The sequence below is a fragment of the Trachurus japonicus genome, chromosome 3 (genome assembly GCF_045865225.1).
Source record: "Trachurus japonicus isolate A0001 chromosome 3, Traja_1.0".
In the NCBI taxonomy this organism is placed as follows: domain Eukaryota; kingdom Metazoa; phylum Chordata; class Actinopteri; order Carangiformes; family Carangidae; genus Trachurus; species Trachurus japonicus.
In genome coordinates this window covers 8,798,317-8,820,033 of record NC_140909.1, presented here as the reverse complement: position 1 = coordinate 8,820,033, position 21,717 = coordinate 8,798,317, and the positions used below count along the sequence as shown (strand labels likewise).

Genomic DNA, 21,717 nt, shown 5'->3' with positions numbered 1-21,717 from the left:
AAAAGATGTCTCCCTAGAGGCAATTCTCAAAAGCTTTTTGCATCCTGCTGTCTCCTCTCTTTGTGCCGATACCCATCCCTTGTTTACCACATTGTCTCTCTGCGCATATAAAACGATACACACACACACGCTCACACATACAGTATCCCTCTTCCATATGCTCCTTATTTATGCGTAAAATGACAGGAAGTGACAGGTAAGAGACCGGACAAAGAGGACGAGCAGAGAGAGAGAAAGAAGAGAAAGAAGCCGGGGGGCAGAGTGTGAAAGAGCACAGTTGGCCGGGTGAACAGGAACCTTTTGGCTGCAGATAATGCCTGATGAATGATGCCCTCCCCTAAGGCCGCGAGAAGCAGGAAGTGTGGCTCCATATTAATTAGAATATGAATTAGATAGACTCCCTTATCTGATGGCTCATAGGAGCGAGAGCGGCATGATCCAGGCAGCAGCAGCAGCAGCAGCAGCAGCAGAGGTGTTTCAGCAAATAGTTAGATCTCAGGTCACGTTGCTCCCTCTCAACCTAAAATACAAATGAAAGAGTAGTTAGATAACGTTTTTAAAGGTAATTTTATAATATTTAGGAACATAAACTCATTAATATGCACAACAGAAACAGCAAAGACTTCATTATCTCAGTGCTGTTTACCAACATATAAAATTCATTATTTACATTTCATTGGTAAATGAGTTTGGTCTGGAAGGAAGCAGCACAGGAAATGTCACTGACAAAGAGCAGCGCAGCTCTTGCACATCGGTTGGCATTGATATGATACTGGCTGATGGTTACTAACACGTTTAATCACCCTTCATTAAAGTCACTGAATAAGACCAGTGTCTAATGTCACGGCAGCTCCACTGAGCTGTGACACCTATGGAGGAGCTTCACTCATGACATCACTCTGCTGATGTGCTAGGTCTTTTTTTAATGTGTTCAACATCTCAGTGCTCAAATCTGCTAATTACCATAAAGTGCAACCTGACATTAGATATTTCAGGCATCCTCTTGTCATGTTAAGTTAATTTTATTGTCATGAACGTCAACAAGCTGCTGTGTGAAGTTGTTTGTGTCAACTGGAAGAGGTAATGACAATTTTTAGTGTTGATTATTATCTGAGTATCTTTTTTTGACAAACCTAGTAGCTATTGCTTTATCTCAGCTGTCTTTTTAAAACCATCATCTGTTTGTTTACAGTCACATGTCACAGCTGTACCTTAGCCTTGTGTGTAATTCATTTTTACATCATATTAAAGGAGACATATTATGCCCCCTTTCCACAAATTAAAATAGTTCCCAAGACATATCTGTGACATGCTGTGGTCAAAATACCCCAAGGATCAAACATCACAGCTCTTTTCATCCGCTCAATCAGCCCTGTTCAGAACGGCTGGTTTCAGTGCCTGTCCCTTTAAATGCAAATGAACGACTGCTTGCCCCGCCCCTTCTACCGGCCCCAGGTAGGGGTGTTATTATGCAAATTTGAAACCTAATTACATCACTGGAAGACAACTGAGGGAACACCTCGTAAAACAACGTGGATTTCAACTAGGGAGCTTGAAAATTACAGATTTTTTTGGTCAATTTTCACATTTAGGGGGCCGGCAAGCAAGACAAACACCCAAATATACTTAAAGACCTTTCAAAAAGTGATATTTCCATAATATGGCCCCTTTTAAAAACCCCTGGAGTCGTTATCCTCGATTTTTTTTATTGAACCATGACAAGCATGGAGCATCTTTTAACAAAGTTCCTGCAGTACTTCTGTGTGGTGTGTGAGTGCCTGCTGGGACCGGGTTCATTATAGACCTGTCTCATTACAGCCGCAGCCCCCCCACCACCAGGAAACCAAGAGGGGGGCAGCGGAGAAGACAGAGCCTCCTTGTTTTAGCCCTTTAGAGGTCAGTGGTTGATTAAAATGTTGAGAAGTGGAGGTTAATCAGCTACTGACCCTCGGGGTGATACTGTCTTTCATGGTGTGTTTTAATCAATATGTTTGAGCACTGGCATAGAGATGAACTCCTCCACCCACCTCGCACACAACACAAGCACTATCGCTTCCCTCACTGCCTGTGTCCGGCTATTATCCGTCCACGGTCGGTGGATGTTTGGAGGTAGAAGGGCTCCATCTGAAAGTGTGAAGGCACATTATTATTAAAAAAGTCAAAAGGTTAAACTCAAGAGGGTGTAGATGTAGATTGGCACGATGCGCCTCTGATGTCCAGGTTTCTCATCTCATCTGCCAACAAAAGGTGTTGGACTGCAAGTTCCGCATGATGTGTCTGACCACAGGAACTAATCCATCACATCCTGCAGAGATGTGCTCTGACTTGCTGTCAACATGGCTGCACATCAAAGGGTAGAAAGTCAGAGGCAAGGTTTTTTTTTTTTTTTTTTCTTCTCTCCTGGTCCACAGCTACATAAAAAAACACCACGTCTGGTGTTCTCACCTGACTAATTTAGATGCAATCAGCAGGAAAATGATCAAAAACAACCTTATGACTAGTTTTGATGCTGTGATCTCGGCTGTCATAGCCGACAAAGGTCAACGTTCGAACATCCTCTCTTAGTGCTGAATCCGCTATTTCATTATCTGACTTGGTGTGGCTTTAAAATAGTATAATATAATATAATACACCCCCAAGTGTCCTGTTCAGTGGAAATGACTTCAACTTATCGAAGCAAGATAAAACACCACTTCTTCTTTACTTTACTTTACTGAGAATACTTTTGTGTACATTTGCTTCTGGTAAAACCTCATCTTCCCCATCAGTATCTTACGGCTTCTGCAAGTGTGTGTGTGTGTGTGTGTCTGGAAACACATCTGCACATATAGGAGGCTTTAAGGCGTGTGTGTGTGTGTGTGTGTGTGATGAAGCTATTTCCCAGCAGGATTAGGAGTCTGTGGAAGTCGTTACATCTGGTTTAGTGTGATGTCCCCCGGGTTCTTCTGCTGCTGAGAGTTACTATCAACACCTCCACTGTTTATTTGGACCGGCACTGAACTCAGGGTCACTCAACTCCTATCACTACTAATCCCGGTGACGAGGTCTGAACACACACACACACACACACACATACGCACACACACACACGTATAAATATACCCCACGGCCCTCTGTCGGATAAGGGAGCAGAAAGGTGGAAAGTGACCTCAGTCACCAATGGGAACCAACGAGAACCAGCTGTTGCCGCCCTGCGTTTTCTTTTTCTGGTGTGTTTATAAAGTCAGTCGGAGGCTTTGTGATCTTTTCTGATTGTGCCTTAGCCCCCAGGTTGTGTGTATTTCAGCGTATTTGTTTACATCACTTGAAGCATCAGGACAATCAGCCCGATTTGGAGGCTTCAAGTGCCAAAATATCATATCATATCGCTTCTCCTTGATGAATATTCATTAATGATCTCTTAACGCTTTCCTTAAAGTGTCTTTTGTTCACAGCTGTGTCTGAGCTGTGGAGGGGCCTGAGGATTGATATCCAGTATCGGAGGGAAACTGAAGCGGCGGGGTTAGTGATCTGCTGAGCAGCAGCAAAAACAAAACAACATTACTTCCATCTCTTGTGGCTCCGGGATAATTGAAAATAAATAGTGTTGTGTCGCAGTACTGCTGCAGACTAAATACTAATTTGCGCTGCAGTCAGAGGGCTCCAACACTGTTTACAAATTCTCCTTCATACAATTTCCCTCTGGTCAAAATGGTTCAATCTTTGGTTAATTTTCCCCGAGGCACCCCAGAGGGTTAAACCCCAGTTATAGGTCATAATGTATTTACAAAATAGAAAAGAAAATGCCTAAATGCTGCCACACTGGATTAGTCTAATATGCACATACATGAAAAGCGTTGTCTTCAACGTACAGTACGTATCAGCTTCAGGCCACTCATTCCTAATAAAATATTCATAGATTTCTGCTCGAAATCCTGCAGAAATTGTCTGTCGATGAAATACGGCGCCGAATCTCCATTAAACATCTTTGTATTTCTTTCTATTAAGTTGGTTTATATTGAAACAATGGAAACGCCTGTTTCTGCTGCTCGCCGCTGAATCGGTCCAGTTTTCCCAGTGAGGCTCTTATCTCTGAATGGTTCCTCAAATAAGCAGAGGTGATAAATGAGCTTGTTTTTTTGTCAGTGTTGTTGTCGGTGTTGTTGTCAGCACAGAGACACAAGGAGAGCCCTACAACAGAGAGACAAGAGGCGTTTGAATGACGGCTTTATTTCTCTGATTTGTTTTAGACAATTTATTGTAGGTGAAGTGTGAATGTTGATGTTTAGACTTATCTAATTCTTGAATAGACGACAGCTGGTTAGCTTAGTTTAGCACAAAGACAGGAAGGTCTTTGTCTCATTTACTGAAACATTAAATCATGTTTGTATCCTGCATTATTTTGAGAAAGCAAATATACGCACATCACGGTTTCTTGAGGTGCAGGGCAATACAAAAGTGAGTGATTTCTTTATTGCACACACAACGTTTCAACCGGTTTTCTCTTCTTCAGGTGCTGTTAGGAACATCTGAACACACATCTATATATAAACATGTCGCTTGCATGTGTGTTAATGTGTGATCCAAGTGAAAGGGGGCAAACCTGAAGATAAGGGGCACATCATTAGACTCCCTGCGCGTTAAAAGTGTGAATATTTAACAACAGTTAATAAATAAAAGCAATGAAATCATACGTTATTTGATAGCTAAAATAAATCCATAACAAATCCATAATCCCATAAAGATCATCAGTAGAAACAACGTTCAAAGCAAAAAATCCATCATTATGAGGGAATAGATTAAAATCAATGTATATAGTGTAAACATAGACACAGAAAAACATTAAAAACTTGCTTCAAGCCTTTGTGAGGGCGATTAACGAAAGTGTTTTGCATATTCCTGATCTCTCTTTTTAGTAAAAGGCTGTTGTGGTCTCCACCTCTTCTGGGAGGTTTTACGTGCTCGATGCCGATGTGTCTCAGGGAAGCAACTGGGTGATTGGCTTCTCTGAAATGCACCGCCACCGGGGATTATGATGTCATTGCTTGTATTTATTAATTGTTGCTAAATATTTACACTTTTTTAACGCACAGGGAGGCAATTTCAAGTCTAATGACGTGCCCCTTATCTTCAGGTTTGCCCCCTTCCACCCACTTGGATCACACATCACCACACCTGCAAGCACCTGTGGCTCATGTTTATATACTGTATATATGTGTTTGATTGTTCCTAACAAAGAAGAAAACCAACCGGTTGAAATGTTGTGTGTGCAATAAAGAAATCACTCTGTTGCTATCAGTGTGCGGGCATACCCTGCCTCTTTTTTGTCCTGTATTATTTACCATCCTGCAGTTCCCTTCTTCTTCTTCTACCAGGGCTTTGCTGACAGGTGCGTTATCACCACCTGTGGATAAATGTAAAACCACTGGACGGTCATGTTCCTGTGAGGACAAACACAACTGATCGCCACTGGTAAAAAAGAAAAAGTGAAACCAGAGGTCAGAAACTCTGCAGAGCTTCACCTCTCCATTTGACACAAGAGTGAAACTCAGCAGTCTGATTCATCCCTTTCCTCTCCGTGCAGTCTGAAGAACGGCTGCAGCTGGATGACGGATAGAAGGAGGCAAATGATTCTCACCTCGCTGACAGTTATGGAGAATTACAGTGATACACCTGAACCCAGGGTCTTATATCGTAATCTACGAGTGTGTGTCATGGGGATGAATGGTGATTGTATTGTGGTGTATTGTCCTCCGCAGTGAGCGCTAAACGATTGTGATGATGACATGCAGCGTAAATCTGCCTCGGCGAGACAGAGTGGCGTGTATGTACGTGGCTTTTTTTTGTATGTGTGTATGTGTGTGTGTGTGTGTGTGTGTGTGTTGTTCTCTTTGGCATGCAGAGGGCAGCACAGCAGTAATTAATGAGTAGCAGCTAAATGGTGCTGTGTGATTCTACATGGTAATGAGAAGGCACTGGTGTGGGGCCAAGCGTGACAATCAGCTCAGCAGAGAGAAAGCATGGGAGACACATAGGTGACACCCAGACCAGAGAGGACGACCCAGCAGGATTTATTGTGAGACTCTGAGCCATTTAAAAAAATAATACGATTATACAATTTGCTTGTTGGGACTGTTGTGTGTTGTGACTCTAAACCAATAAGTTTGGTGGCACAGGTTTTGTTGTTTTTCAATCCGACTCGAATTAAACGAGTTAAACAGCCATGCAAATGCACCAAAACAATCAACAACACCAGAAATAATAATAGTAATAATAATACATTTTTATTTGTAAGCGCTTTTACAGATGCTCAAAGACACTTTACACTTTACAAGTCATAAAAGAGAGCAAGTCAGCATGATCCTAAATGTTGTTGGAGGTGTGCAGATACGGTTGGGTTTGGGGAGTGAGTTCCAGAGGGAGGCAAGGCCGTAATTACCATATATATTGGGGGGGGACACATCCCCCAATATTCAGATATGCTCAAAATGTCCCCCCCAATATATAGCTAGCTGGTTTAAAAAATAAAAAAGTATCCCATGTGTTAGCAAATTTACCGTACTTTACCTGAGTATAAGTCGCACCAGCTAAATTTTAAAAGAAAATACATATATAGGCCGCACTTGAATAGACGCTGCAGGTTTTCATGTTGTAGCCTAACATGAGATATTTACACAGAAAGACAGTAGGGAACTGTCCAAGTCCGCTCGCTTTTCCGCTGTTTTGGTTAAGCTCCTCTCGCCCCTGTGCATTTGTTTACAACAAAGCCAGCGAAAAATCAATAAATAACGTGGATAACGTTACATGACGTATACGATGTTATGGCGTGTGTGTGTTTGCTTAGTCTTAACCGTCATGAACAAAAGATTACGGGTTACAGAGCGTGTTTGTGTGTGGTGTGCAGAGACGAAAGCTGGGACAGGGGGCGGGGAAGAAAGTAGCGGCTTATAGTCCGGAAATTACGGTATAGCTATAGCCTACACAGTATATAATATAAATATACTGTATATAGAAAGAGAGAGATTTGGTCCCCCCCAATGCTGACTCCATGGTTACGGCCTTGGAGGGAGGGGGCAGTGAGTTCGGTATATATATATATATAGACATACTTTTAAATTGGCGAGATGATATGGCAGCTCATTGTGGCAGAAGGCAGATTGTTGAAACTGCAGCTGGTTATTGTCTGAGTCACACGGTGGCCTTGTATATATCGGAGCGGCTCAGCTGGCAACAAGACGAACCCGGGGAGGTTTCATTAAAAACAACAACTTATGGCCTGTGTGTCAGGGAAGGAGCTTTTAGTGTCACTGGTGTGTGTGCGTTGTAATATCCTCATTGTGATACTTATTGTCACGGCATCATTCAACTTAAACGCTCCTGCACACTCAAGTGAAAGTAATGAAGCTGCTTTCTCTTCGTTATTCGCAGCACTCGGAAAATGTAAACTGTTACTGTGTCAGTGGGTAATCAGTAGTATTATATGAGTGTTGGGACAGGAGTACTGTCTTTCTGTGGATATTAAGGACCCAGTGGTGACAGTACAGTGATTACAGTAAAATACAGTCAGATTTACCTGTGGTTTCCTGCATAAAACTGGAATAAATCCCAGCTGCAGTTGAATAATTTAAAATGTAAAGCCACGCTTGCATTAGTGACATTTCATACTGCTTCCACTTTTATTTATTCGTTCTTTTTTTTGTTACAGAATGTAAATTGGGTAGTTTAAGCAAAAAATACACAACATGACAGTAAAGAAACTGCAGGTAGATTCATCCATCAGTCTGAGAGAGAAAGAGAGACGTCGACTCTGTGCACACACATACACATACACATACACATGCTGTCAAACTTCATCACGGTGTAGAGAAAATCAGTCACATCTGTTGTTTACAGCAGAATCTAATTAATAAAATTGAGATTCATGTTCTGCCCAGGTGACGGTTTGATCCTATTTTCATATGCAAATTAAATTCACCATGACAGAAATGACGCAAATGACACAGTAGTGTTGGTGAAAATGCACATGAGTACACGAAGCTTCGCCATCAGTCAGCACGGTGTGAGGCGCCGTCTTGTAATTAACGCTGCAAGATTAACATTGATTTATTTTTTAATAGCATTGTTTCTGTCGGTGATTCAACAAGTAAATACCTCCACAGAGGAATAAAGACATGCAATGTTCCCTTTTATTACCTAATTTAAAGTGTATTCTAGCTTAAACTTATACCTCAAAGTGACAATATCACACGTCACTGTTCACTCACACTGCTCTTTTGCAATGAAATTGGGTTAAACAACATTGTGTTAATTAGGCTATATCATTGAGGAAACAGATGCAACTCCTTTTAAATTATGGATAACACCTTTAAGGGTTTTGTATTTTTGGACTGATGGTACATTAGCGCACAGTGGGTGCTACACACCATGAACACAGGCGCCTTTAAGTGGTGAATATGTTGATGATGTCTTAGGGGAAGGTTTCCTGAAAATTAACCACACAGTTTGGTAACAGTTTGGTATTAATTACAGGTAAAAAATAGAATATAAATACGAATATGAATACAAATTACTTTATTAATCCCCAAAGGGAAATTCATTTGTCTGTCAGCTCGTCTACCATTTGCAGAAGAATGCTAATGTACGGCAGCAAAGAGAGAGGAGCCATCCACCAGCACCGCTTTACTCGTCCACCAAGGAAAGTTTAAAGTGTTGTTCAGCCACTGGTCGTTTATTCAGCTTATTATGACCCATAGTCACATTCCTATGAAGGCAACATGTGGTGGTTGTATAGTAGCTGGTGCGATGATGAGTAAGTGTAAGTCCAGTCCAATGTGAATCATGTTTATGCAGGAGTGTTGTGTTATGGTTGACAGAAATCATGATATATATTTATTTATTTATTAACCCTTATAATGTAGGTCTGAGCCTATTTTGGTTGCTTTTGAATACTCTACTTTTGATTTCACCTTTATAATACCACATAAATATTCACCCTACCCATGTTTGCTATCTTTTTTTCTTAACGTATAGGGCCCAAAAATACACAAAAAGAGTAGTATCAGCTTATTCAACTGGATCACTTTTGTCTTTTTTGTAAAATGACGAAAAAAGACAAATATATCGCGAGAGAAAGAGACGCCTGCACACATCTCATCCCACTTTTACGCTTTTACACTGGAGTGATCATAGACCTTGAAGCGTTAACACTAACCAAGTAGTTGTGGCTCTATAGATGCAGTATTAAAATGCTTTCTACATCCCTTAATTATTAGATGTTCTTCATTTATTGTGGAGAAGGTAATAAATATGCAGACATAATTGATGATATAATAATGATAGCTTTTGAATGGAGTAATGAACCCAACACAACTAATTAGACAAATAACCTTGTCTCTGTTTTTCCTGTAATTGGCACCAAACACGGCTCCTTTCAAAACAAATAACGACCCTGTAAAATAAAACATTTTCCTTATTTGTTGTTTCCATGACGCTGTGACGCAGAAACAGTCGTGTCGGGTCAGTTTCCAACGTGGCAGTCAGATCACCGCGGGGCTCGGAGGACTGAACCAGAACAGCTGATGATATCCCATTCAAATGAAATGCTAATTAATCAGATCTACACATCATCTCCGTCAACGCACCACGGGACCACAGAGACTTGTTCTGTCTGTCCCCACTCATGCATGTCTCAGTCGCTGTGTGTCTGTCTATCAATAGCTTTTTGTCTTCTTCTTGTTTGTGTTTGCTCTTTCCTCTCGGTCTCATTTTCCTCCAAAGAGTTTTTGCCCATCAGCCTCTCAATCTTTTCAATTTTCTGCTGCGCTGAGAAGCATTTAAACTTTATCGCTCCATCTGTTTATTACATGCCACCTCCAGTTCCTGCTCTGTGCCGCCCTCTTGTCCCTCTCTCCTCCTCTCCATCTGTGGATGTGTGTTCTCGGCAACCTTCATGACTCCTCCTTCACATCCGCTCCACCAACACTATTCCTGGACTCATTTCCAACACTTTATAAAAACAAACTTAGAAAATACACTATTATTGTCTTTTTTTTTTCTCTCTTTCTTTCTTTTCTTTAATTACATTGACCATTTATGAGCTTCGGGAGCTCTGCCGCTGTCATCATGTTCCCCACAGAACCAAACAGTTGTGGCATCCATTCAGAAATAGTCGGTGCCTGGTTTTTACAATTTCCCACACTAAGAGGTTGTTGATTTTTTGTTAGTTTTAAAATCTTACACTCTCTTTAGAGCTGTAATTTAATTCCTGCGAAGCTAGAAAATAAAAAAGAGGCCCTTTGCCCTGATGAGCAGAGGCCAAAGGGGGCGTTTGGAGTGAAAGTACACTAAACTTAAGCTGCCAGCTCAGTCGGCTCAGGGTGTAAAGAAATATTAGCCCTGTGGCGATAGTGTGAGTGCATGTGGATCTGTGACTAACTGTGGGTGGAGAATTTCCATCTGTCAATAAATTGTTTCTCACGTCACTGGGTGGAAAGCTTCTCCTGTAATTATGATTTCTCTCGTCCTCCTCCTCCTCCTCCTCTTCCTCCTCCTCCTCTTCAGACTCTGGAGGTCTGAAGGAAAAACAGGTTATCGATTCCTCTCCACATCAGTGCTTCATTTCCTCTTCCCCTGATCTGTTGAAATCACTCTGAGTGACGATTGATTAGCAAAGTGGACTGCGCCTCTGTAATCACAGCTGCTGTCACATGCAGGATGATACAGAGTTGAATTGGTGTTGGTATAAGCAGCAACATTTTGACATTGTCTTGTCCTTCTCTCCTCTTCCTCCTCTGTTACAGATCACTTTCTTCATGCTGCTGTCAGCAGTGTGTGTGATGCTCAACCTGGCCGGCTCCATCCTCTCCTGCCAAAACGCTCAGCTGGTGAACTCTCTGGAAGACTGTCAACTGGTGAGACCAACTGGACCTTAACCCGTGCATGCTCCAACTTTAGTGAAGACAAGTGAAAGTCACATTTTTACTGGAGTACTTCATTTTAAAAAATATTGAAGTATTCAAAAGTAGGCCTACACTGCTCAAAAAAATAAAGGGAACACTTAAACAACACATTGTAACTCCAAGTATATCGCACCCGTGTGAAATCAACCTGGGATGATAATTTTGATTTACATTGATCATTTTTATGTCATTTTGTTCTCAACACACTCTACTATATATTGAATAACGATTTTAAACTGCAATTTTTCATTAATTGATATCTAAGATGTGTTGTTTAAGTGTTCCCTTTATTTTTTTGAGCAGTGTATATATTTACATCAAACCATAATGTTACACAGTGTTTATACAGAACCTACAGCCTCAACCCACTGAAGCTTGTAGATTATGACACAAAAAACTAAATTGACCAAAGGAGCGGCTTATGCAAAGATGAGGTTTGCTTGAGTTAACATGTTCAATGATTAAAACTAAATAAATCCTTTTCCATCTCTCAACCTCAAAAAATGGACTTCAGATCAGATCATGGTCTCTGCTGAGGAATCTTCTGCCTCGTCTTGATCTAACGCAGCATCATTAGGTCTCTGACAGGGCAACACTTTATAATAAATAGCCTACACACTATTAAAGCAGAAGTAAGTGATATATTTGTGTTAATATAAGTCTTAAATAGTTATATCTTCCAACAGCAATCACTTACATAGAGTGTTTGGACTGAAACACGGGTCTGTCAGTCACTCTGCTCTGCTCTGAGCTGAGGAGAAAACTTTTCACGTATCCTACAGTTTTTATCCAATGAGGAGAGAGAACGGCATGCAGGGCTGTGTGTGCAGCCAAGGAACGCCGTGAATGTGGTGACGTAGGGACGAGGACTGTTATGGTGCGTTCAAGGCAGCCCGTAACTCGTGTTTTTCCGACCTGTGAAGTCGTACCAATTCGATCTGGTACGAGTTCATGGGTCGGAAGTTACGAGTGGCCGTTATAGTGACTTTCACCGGTAAAACAGGTCGGAAAAACACGAGTGGGTTGCCTGGAACGCTACAAAGTCGTAAGTTGTGACTTGAAGCTGTAATTTACGGTTTCAAAAGCCTGCCTGGAACGCAGCATTAGCCAAAACGACCGGATCGCTTACTTCTGCTTTAAGCATTAGTTAAGCATTAATAAATACTGAATTCTTCATTTATAATGCATTAGTATGTAGTTTACATGTATAAATACAGTTAGTGCTTATCAATGATGAGTAAAACATTTTTAACTGTGTTTTTAAACTACATACTAATGAGTATTCAAGTGTTATAAATGATGAATTCAGTATTTAATGCTTAACTAATACTTACTAATGTGTACTTATTATAAAGTGTTACCCAACAACAAGTACTTCATAGAAAGCCAAAAGTGCAACAGTGTAGTGGAGTAAAAGTCACAAGGTTCCCCCCCAAAATAAATACAAATACCATAAAAAGTAAAGTATGAAGGTACAGCACCCAAATAAATATACTTGTTTGAACCAGATTGATGCAACGTGTGCATCAAAACTCCAAAAGTTACTCAGTGATATCATTATCTCCAACCTCAGCCAAGATGTATTAAAAGAAACGGGGCTCATGAGGTCACGTCTAACTCGCAATAACATCTTCTTTATGCTTTGTGAGGCTCAGAGTTCCTCCTCAACATGTGTCTTATCATCCTCTGACACTCATATTTATTATAGCCATATAAATATTTACTGTATGTTGAAACTCCTAAAAAAACCCATTTCTAGCCAAAAACACTCTTTACCCAGACTGAAAATACAACATATGGCACACCACAAGCCTGTAAATACAGCCCGAAAACAGCCGGGGCTTTGGAGGGTTCATCCCTGCAATGAGTTGCATCACTTAAAAAAAAGCTGTGAGCTGTCACTTGTAAGTGCACAGCTTGTGTTGCGTTTTGTTGTTGCAGTGTTGTAGCTGGTATCAACAGTCAGACCAGTAGCCACGAAGTCAGCGTGAGTCCACATTGGCAGCACTTCTGTTCTCAGCAGGCTGCGCCGCTGAGTCAGCACCAAAAAGTGAGCTGAACTCTTTATCTGCTGGTGACTAATGACTCGTGATTGTCACCTCGGTCGTCTTCAGAGCTGAAGCTGAAGTACAGATACACGATGCTCCGGGGCGTCTGATATCACGGCTCCAAAAGACAGCGGGACTCAAAAGAGACGATTTCAAAAGAGACGCAAAGATCTCCTGACATAAAGAGTGCCTTCACTCACACTTTACAGATACATAAGTACATTGAATTTAGCTGTTTATATTTACTATTTTACAGCACAACAAAGCTTTAGTTTGAAGCCCTTGTACTCAATGCATTTGAATGAACAATAAACAATGGACTACAAAACAACAACTTGTTTCTGTTTAAAAAACTGACTAAAACCCACTACAGACATTTACATTTACAGTTTAAAACAGTTTAATCCTTTCTCAACTTGTGCACATTGTAACTCTTTGCAGCATTAGTAGTTTTTTTTTTATTTTTTTATTCAGCTTACAATGAAAGACATTTGGGTCCATATTTAATCCTGCTGTTAATTCCTAATATGAGATGCTCCAGAAACACTGGATCCATCTCCAAAAATAACTCCAACCGCTGCATCTTTTTGTTAAATGAATGACCAGTTAACGGCAACGTGCCTCTCATTTGAAACATGGGTTTTCTTTGTTTGTCTAATTAGCAAGTCTCAGTGAAATTGAGACCTACTTTTCAGGAGAAACACAAGAGCACTAAACATCCACAGTCAGACGTCTACACACAGTAAATCAGGGCAGATAGGAACAATCAAGCTACAAACGCAGCTCATAAAAACAATTACAGGTTAGTTAATGAAGCTAATGAAGTCTAACTGTGACCCAGAGAGCAGCGGTGGTGATGTTTTTGTTTTCGAAACCGAAGTTTGGAGGACGTGAAGTTCCTCCAGAGCCACGGTGGATGTACAGTAGCTGTGTTTTCACAGGCTGAGTAGTTCTGAGCGGTTTTCTAAACTGAGATTCATGCGTAAAATTGGTTGAATACACTCTTAACTGGAGTGAAATGTTTTTTCACAAGTGGTTTTCTACCAGAAGCTCCTCCACTCCGCTGCTGTTTTCAGCTGCAGCGTTATAACACCGTGGAAAACAGGAGAATCCGGCGCACTTCAAAATAAGCTTACTAAGCTTTTTCTGCTTGTAGCTGGTGATCAGACTTCACATTTTCATAATTAGATGCAAAGCTGATTTTTTTTTTTTTTCGAATTTACAGCACCAGGGGTTCTGATCTTTTTCGTAACAGAAGAAGTCTCTTGTGACTCATCCAGCACCCAACCCACTAACCCGACCACTTCCACATTAGCTGCAGCTTTTCTCCCTGTGCACAACGAGCAAAACCAGCTTCACTGCTTTTGTGTGCTTCCCCAGAGACCGTCCCCCCCAGTTGTGACTGAAATATTAACGTTCCTCATCTCCTCTCCCCAATGTAATTAACCCACACTTGTTGGGTTCATGTCCTGCTTTCTCTCTATCTGGGACACACAGCAGAGGTATGCTCTACCTCGCTCTCTCCCTGGGTAGCTCCTCATGTCTCACAGCCTTTGTCTCGTTGTACACTCATGATGTGCAGCTACTTTTCTCAGGTACAATATGATATATAAATATATTATATATTATTCTCATGTGTATTTAGTCCTTTGATAACATACTTTTATTGAATATACTTCTCCGGTGTTATTTTTAGGAGAAATAACTTCAGAGCACTAAGCTTAGGCCTGATCTGTGCCTGTGTCTGTTTGTGTGTGTCTCTCTGTGTGTGTGCCTGCGTGCGTGTGTGTGTGTGTGTTTGTGTGTATGGTGTTCATGCATGAGTGCGGATGTGTGTTTCCCCCTCCTCCCCACCAGCTCAAGTTTGACAGCGATGGAGTGTGTGTGTGCTGCGAGCTGCAGCAGCAGAGTTCGAGCTGCAACAACCTGGGAGAGACACTGAAGCTGAATCCTCTGAGGGACTGCAACACCATACGCCTCCGTCTCAAGGTGCGTGGGACCATGCATGTCTTTTTATATGTCAGATTTGTGATAGAAAATATACATTTTATATAGGTTGGCCTGTGTTTGGACTCCTTTGAGACTGGATTAATATCTCAAATCAATACTTTAACTGACTGCAAATCAAACTGCATATTGGATCGATGTCACGGCATCTAACCTGTCTGCACTGGTTGCTGCATCCAGCCTGTCACTTTTCACATTTCAGTGTCTTGTTAATGTGCTAAGTAACTAAGAAATGTACTTGTTGATGTGTGCTGCCGTGTTTTAATCACTCTCTGTGATGTCGCTGTAGTTTGGTGACTGTTTTAAATCCTCTGGGATTTTCCAGACGGAGACGAACCTCCAAAAACAGCATCATAAAAATGGATCAGACACACAGGTGTCGCGTGTCCGGTGCATTTTTATGATACTCCCTCCGGTTTTAATATCTCAGTAATTATGAATAATTCGCCAACCCAACTACCCCATGCACTATTCACATGAGAGTTTTTTTTTTCCACTTATCATGATCCAGGCTGTTTATTTACCACAGCAGAAAAGAGTGAAAATCAGGTACCAGGATCCAAGATAAAACTCGGTTATATCTTCTCTGCTTCTAAACAAAGCTCAGGAGGATGCAGCTCAAGTGTGGAAGAAACTCAGAAAGACGATTTTTCACATCGAAAACTTTCATGTTGGAATTAGAGAAAAATCCATCTGCTCTGTCCCAACTTTGGTGGAACTCAAGGTTTTAAAATGTGTCATCTAAGTACAAGTCTTGAAGACATATTAGGTTTTGCACCTATTCTTTTCTCTCCTATCCTAGAGGCCACATTGATAAAACTTGCAGTGGTGTTGTCTTTTATTCATTCATTCATTCATCTTCTGGACCGCTTATCCTCATCAGGGTCACAGGGGGAGCTGGAGCTTATCTCAGCTGACTTGGGGGGGTAGACCCTGGACAGGTCGCCAGTCAATCACAGTGCTAACTATATATATACAGACAGACAACCATTCATATACGGGCAATTTAGAGTCGCCAATTAACCTAACCTACATGTGTTTGGTTTGTGGGAGGAAGCCGGTGTACGGGGAGAACATGCAAACACATAGAAGGGTCTTTTATCTAAGTCAGAAATATGCACAACATCAATAACGGCAACTGAGTCAGATGCTATAGTCCATATTAAAATAGATCGCCTGGAATTGCCACAAAATCTTGTATATTTATAGTTTGGACATCCCAGAGGATGAATCCTACCAATATTATTATTGATCCCTTGACTTTTTCACTTCTTCAGCACCACCAGAAGTTGTTGGTGAAATATCTCAAACCACCACTGTGTAAATTGCTAAGAAATTTGTTTCCTCTTCATTAAATATTCAATTCAATTCAACACTTTATTTCAGACACAGACGGTCCATAGAACAATAAAAACATACAAAAATAAAAATAAAAAATAAACAAGAGACAGATAGATACTCAAAAATATCAAATATTTACATGTAAGCTAAAACGCCAATGCTTGAACCTAACCGTACTTAGGACAGGATTTACCAGCGCTGAAATGATGCTGTCTGGTGATATTCTACACATACAGCTGAACATGAATAGATCATTCAACATTATACCATACTGACACTGGCAGTGATGTTACTCAGTGTAACACAATAATATACAATATAACACGAGTAGCAGTCAGTAGTTTCCATCCCTCACAGTGTAAAATATGCCCCGTGAGAACAGTCAAATGACATGAAATACCAAACAAAGTGTTCAGTCTCAGATTAATTGAGCAGGAAGTGGAGAATGGCAACAGCATTTGTCTTTCCCCAAGAGGCAGACTTTTTAGTATGCAGTGTGTATCTAGCCGGGGCCGGTGCATGATCTCGGTAGATTATCTTGACTCCGAGTGTCTGCAGGAATGATATACAGTGTGTGCTACTGTGCTTTTATTGGATAACGATAATCATATCCATTCATTTTTATGTCCCTGATTGATTATAAAACATTGATAACCAAATAAAAGACTTCTTAGGATGAAGCATGCTTATGAAAAGAGGAAAGATCAAGCACATTTGTCATTGTGATCATAGCTCATTAAAACAGATATGGGAATTGGGGCTATAAACCTTTATTAAGTGCCAAAGTGGTCAGATGTGTTGAGTTATGTCTCCGAGGAACCTGTCAAACCCAAGTGGCCAAAGCCCTCGGCCATTTCACACGGCTCTTAGGCCTCCATTGATCGCAGTGCACGTGCTGCGGCTGCCATATCGTTGAGGTAGACTAAAAGTCGTCGACCTTCTTCTGTTGCGTCTTCACTTATTTTTCACAGAAGCTCCTCCACGTAGAAAAGTGTCGTTTTTTAAGAGGCAATTAAACGTATCCACGCCGCCGCTGCTGATATGTGTCATTCACCCTTTTGCCAACACATTTAATTTCCCTGCTCTCTTTCTTTTCCTTACACGGCCTCAGGCTGTAAATAATCAGTGGGAGGGAGAGCTGAGATAATTTGTGATTTCCTACATGGGGGCGGATGTGTAACCTTTTTGTGTAACCGACTGGCTCGGGGCAAGGTGTCTTCAAGAGGTTAAATATCTGGTGAGCATGCATGTCGAGCACTTTCTCCAGAGGTATCATTACATTCTGCCCTGTAGGATTTATTGTGTCATTATGTACATTGTGGTCACGAGGGAAATCACAGAAACACAGCGTCTCACATCTGGGAGGCAGATGGATCATCATCACAAAAAATTAGCTCAGATGAAGCCATCCTGATTGTTTCATGCAGAATGAGATGTTGGTAGTTTGTAGTTGTTGTTTGATTGATTTTACTTGTATTGATTTATATTCTGACCAAATGATGAGGCGTTAAAATGTTGTTATGGTGTTGTTTTGTTAGATTCATTGACATCAAACCTTTTTGTTGGTGTTGGTTTTATCTTTGGTTCTTTAAAATGTAATGCACCACATTTTCTCAGGGATGGACTGATAAAATAAAACATTTTACTTCCATCTTTATCTCTGGTGGTTAGCAGTAGTGGTAGTTTGAGTATTTCAGCTAGCTGGAGACAAGTTGTCTTTGGAGTATATTCACCTTTTTGTGAGGTTATGTGACATGAGGATCATCAATCTCTCTGTCGGCTCCAGTTGTAGTAGACTAGTAGAGTCTGGATGGAGAGTAAAGACTCTATAATCTGCATCTGAGTTTAAAAAAGATTGGTCTTCGCTTTTGAGGGAAATTTCTTTTGGATTTCACTGGATGAGCTATTATTTTCTACAGTGTCTGTCCATTCACTCTCTCCAGAGAAAAGAATAGAATAGAAATATGCTGCAAATAACAGCATCATATGAATGAAACACCAACACATACCTTGTAGCCATACACGGTCTTGAAATTGTACTAAGACAGAATACAGTAGAATTGAACTGGGAATCATTTTATAACACCAGTGGAATAGTAAAATAGGTAAAGCAATAAACACCTACATTATAAAGATCAAAATCTATGCATAGTACATCTCGTATATACAGTAAGATATATTTTAAATGGTTCATCATAGTGATGCTGGCCATCTAGGCTCTATTGTCTAGTATTATGGCTCCATTTTGTGCCTGGGGAGGGTAAATCTGCCCCCGTCTGCCAGAGCTCCTCATAAAGTGGGTGTGAAGAGTTATCTAGGACTGTCTCTCTTGTCCCTGCACCGACTGCCTCCCTCACAGGTTTATTGAGCCTGTGCTGCCTCCTGGTCTCGACCGTGTTGTTGCTTCAGTCCAGATTGCTGTTTATGTGCAACCCCCCCTCCGGGTACTTGTACATCTCCACCTCCTCCTCCCCCCTGATGGTGATGATGAGTGTTGGGAGCACATAAAGAAGCCGAACCATCACATTTGCATGGGGGGGCTGCCACGGGGCCGTGCTCTGGTGTGTGAAGGGACAAGACCGTGGGTGTGAAAACAGTTTTTCCTTCACTACTGAGACAGTGATTTTAATACTTCATGGGAAGTGGCATCACACAGCTACAACACCTGCTGCTCCCCCGCCACTGCCATTGGATGTTGGAAAATCTCCGAGGGGCTTTGCCGACTGACTGGACTGCCCTCCCCGAGGCTTCCTGGGGGACGTCCCGGGTTTCCTGTCAGACACTGTAAAGAGCTGCTGGGGGATGCCAAGGAAAAAGGAGAGGTCAGCGCTGTGACCTGCGCTGAGACTATCAACAGAAGCTCCATGTTAGCTGGAGGAAAGCAGCGTGCCGCTCTGCACCGTGACGGGGGCAGCAGCCACTCGGAGGCGTCAGTGTGTGTGTGAAGTTGTAGTTGTAGTTGTAGTAGTGTAGTTTGTGTCAAGAAGGTCAAGAAACGTCACAGTTCGGGAGATAACAGTTGAGCGTCAGTGACGTGAGAATCCAATTAAATCTGCCCACTGAAAGGTCTGTGGTCACACGGGGCAGCAGGTGCTTCTCCTGCAGGGAATTGGTTGGTAATCGTTGTCCTGAATACAGATCTAACTGTCAAAGTGGAGGAAAATCACCTAATGGTGGTTTTTCATGTTTAATTCGTATAGATCTTTTTTTTTTTAAAGGGATAGTTCAACATTTTGGCAAATTGGCCCATTGCTATAATCCCTATAGTCTTAGCAGTAGGTTTGTTACCTTTAATTGTTGGTGCAAGCTGTTTTTAGAACAGCAGAGCAGAGCCGCGAGCTGCTCAGAGCTACGCTACGGAGGCTAATGGGATTTCTTGGTTTCAAACTCATCAAACTCATCAAATACACAATCCAACAACTCCACAACGCTCTGGTGGACAAGTTGTGACCCGCACATTCACCACGCTATGAGATAATAACAGAACGTTACGAGACAGAGTTGTTTTAGAGGGAAATTCATGCAAAACCGCTGATGCGCGTTCCCACTGGGGGCAGTTCTTCAGCAAGCAGTCTCTGTATTTACCTCGAAAACAACTCTGTCTCTATAACGTTCTGTTCTATTATGTTCTATTATCTCATAGCGTGGTGAATGTGCAGGTCACAACTTGTCCACCAGAGCGTTTTGGAGTTGTTGGATTGTGTATTTGATGAGGGAAACCAAGAAATCCCATTAGCCTCTATAGCATAGCCCGACCGTTCTAAAAATAGCTTGCACCGACAAATAAAGGTAATGAACCTACTGTTATGACTATAGGGATTATGGCAATGGGCCAATTTGCCAAAATGTTGAACTATCCCTTTAAGTATATTTTTTGGGCTTTTCCGCCTTTAATGGAAAGTTCAGTCGAGAGAGAGACAGGAAATGGGGAAGCAGAGAGGGGGAATGACACGCAGGAAAGAGCCGATTCAAACCGGGGCTGTAGCCTCTAAAACATGGGGCGGCTGCTCTACCAGATGAGCTGAACACCGCCCCAATTTGCACAAATCTTACAGACATAAACGTTTCAAAGCTCAACACGGAGCCCTAGTTGGTAACCCTTTAATTTACAGGCCGCTAATTACGTGATAATGTCAAGAAATAGAAATATGTCAAGAAATAACGGTCAATTTCACAGTAATGTCATGTTTTTCAGAAAGAAAGATTACACATGCTTTTCATGCTTTGAATTTTTTGGGTATTTTTCTTCACCAAGTCCTTGCAATTGTCAATTACAATAAATTATTTCTGGGCTATTTATACACAATCAATCATTATTTCTTGGCTATATTTCTCGACATTACTATGAAATTGACCGTTATTTCTAGGCTATTTCTAGACATTATGATGCAGTTACTTGCTATTTCTTGGCAATTTCTTGACATTATCACGTAATTAGTGTCCTGTAAATTAAAGGGTTACCCTAGTTTTTCCGGTCTCAGACAGAAAGTGGCTGGGGGACATGTTTTGGGTGAACATCAAACAAACAATTAAGAGGTTGTTTTTACAGTCGTGTGGTGAAGCATTTGAAGGTGCAGACTAAATAAAGACTAAAAGGACAACATGAATTCAAACCAACATCTCAAAACACTGTCGCTCCTTTAGAAATCGCCCCATCGGTTGTTTGTGCAGCTTTTTACGACTTGAAGTTACATTTTATCGTAGAGAAGTTGTGCCAGACAACATCTGTCTTTTCAGCAAATGCACAGTGACGTTTTTACATCCAAGTGACAAAGTCCTTTAGCGGTGAGAGTGATAACAGGAGCAGAGCGATGTTGTTCAGTCCACACAGGAAGGAGGATGGAGGAGATGGATGGACAACACACTTTTATCGCAATTATTCCATCATTTTCACCACTTGTTAGTATTGTAACCATGACGATGAAAGCCCTGTGTAACTTCACTACTCATTTTAACCAAAACAAAACCACCAAACAAGTCTTTCTCTCTGTCACGTCAATAAAAGTTTAGTTGTTTTTCAATAGTAAATTTAAAGGCTGGTGGCGCTGTTTCGGTAAACACTCCCATGGGCTTGTCTCAGGGAAAACAACCTCCTGCAGTATGTGATCATTTAGTTTCAAGGACTTGTTACATTTAAAGTAGCTCAGCTCAGCTTCATTGTACGATGCTTTAATCCCTCCAGTGTTTTCAGATGTTTTGCCCTCAGGCAATAACCCAACAACACTGTGTTTAATCTTGAAGCCTCAGTACTTTAAAAAGGTTGAACCTTCACTGTCACACATGTCAGTGTTCACACCTGATCTGAGACACACACTTCCTTGACTTTTTATTTATGTATTTATTTGTAATTGCTTTATTTAAATCAATATTTATTAGGTATTTTG

The 21,717-nt window shown here is 41.2% G+C and overlaps 1 protein-coding gene across 2 annotated transcripts in view; it reads left to right on the top strand.

The window, feature by feature from the left end:
- Positions 1–21,717, top strand: part of entrep2 (endosomal transmembrane epsin interactor 2) — a 107,759-nt gene that overhangs the window by 71,880 nt on the left and 14,162 nt on the right. Inside the window, exons 3-4 of one of the 2 annotated variants that reach the window (XM_085759336.1) lie at positions 10,779–10,889; positions 14,843–14,974. In XM_085759336.1, coding sequence (XP_085615462.1) covers positions 10,779–10,889; positions 14,843–14,974 — 243 coding nt within the window. Of the gene's footprint in view, positions 1–10,778; positions 10,890–14,809; positions 14,975–21,717 lie in introns of both variants that reach the window. The other variant, XM_085759329.1, reaches the window with a different exon arrangement.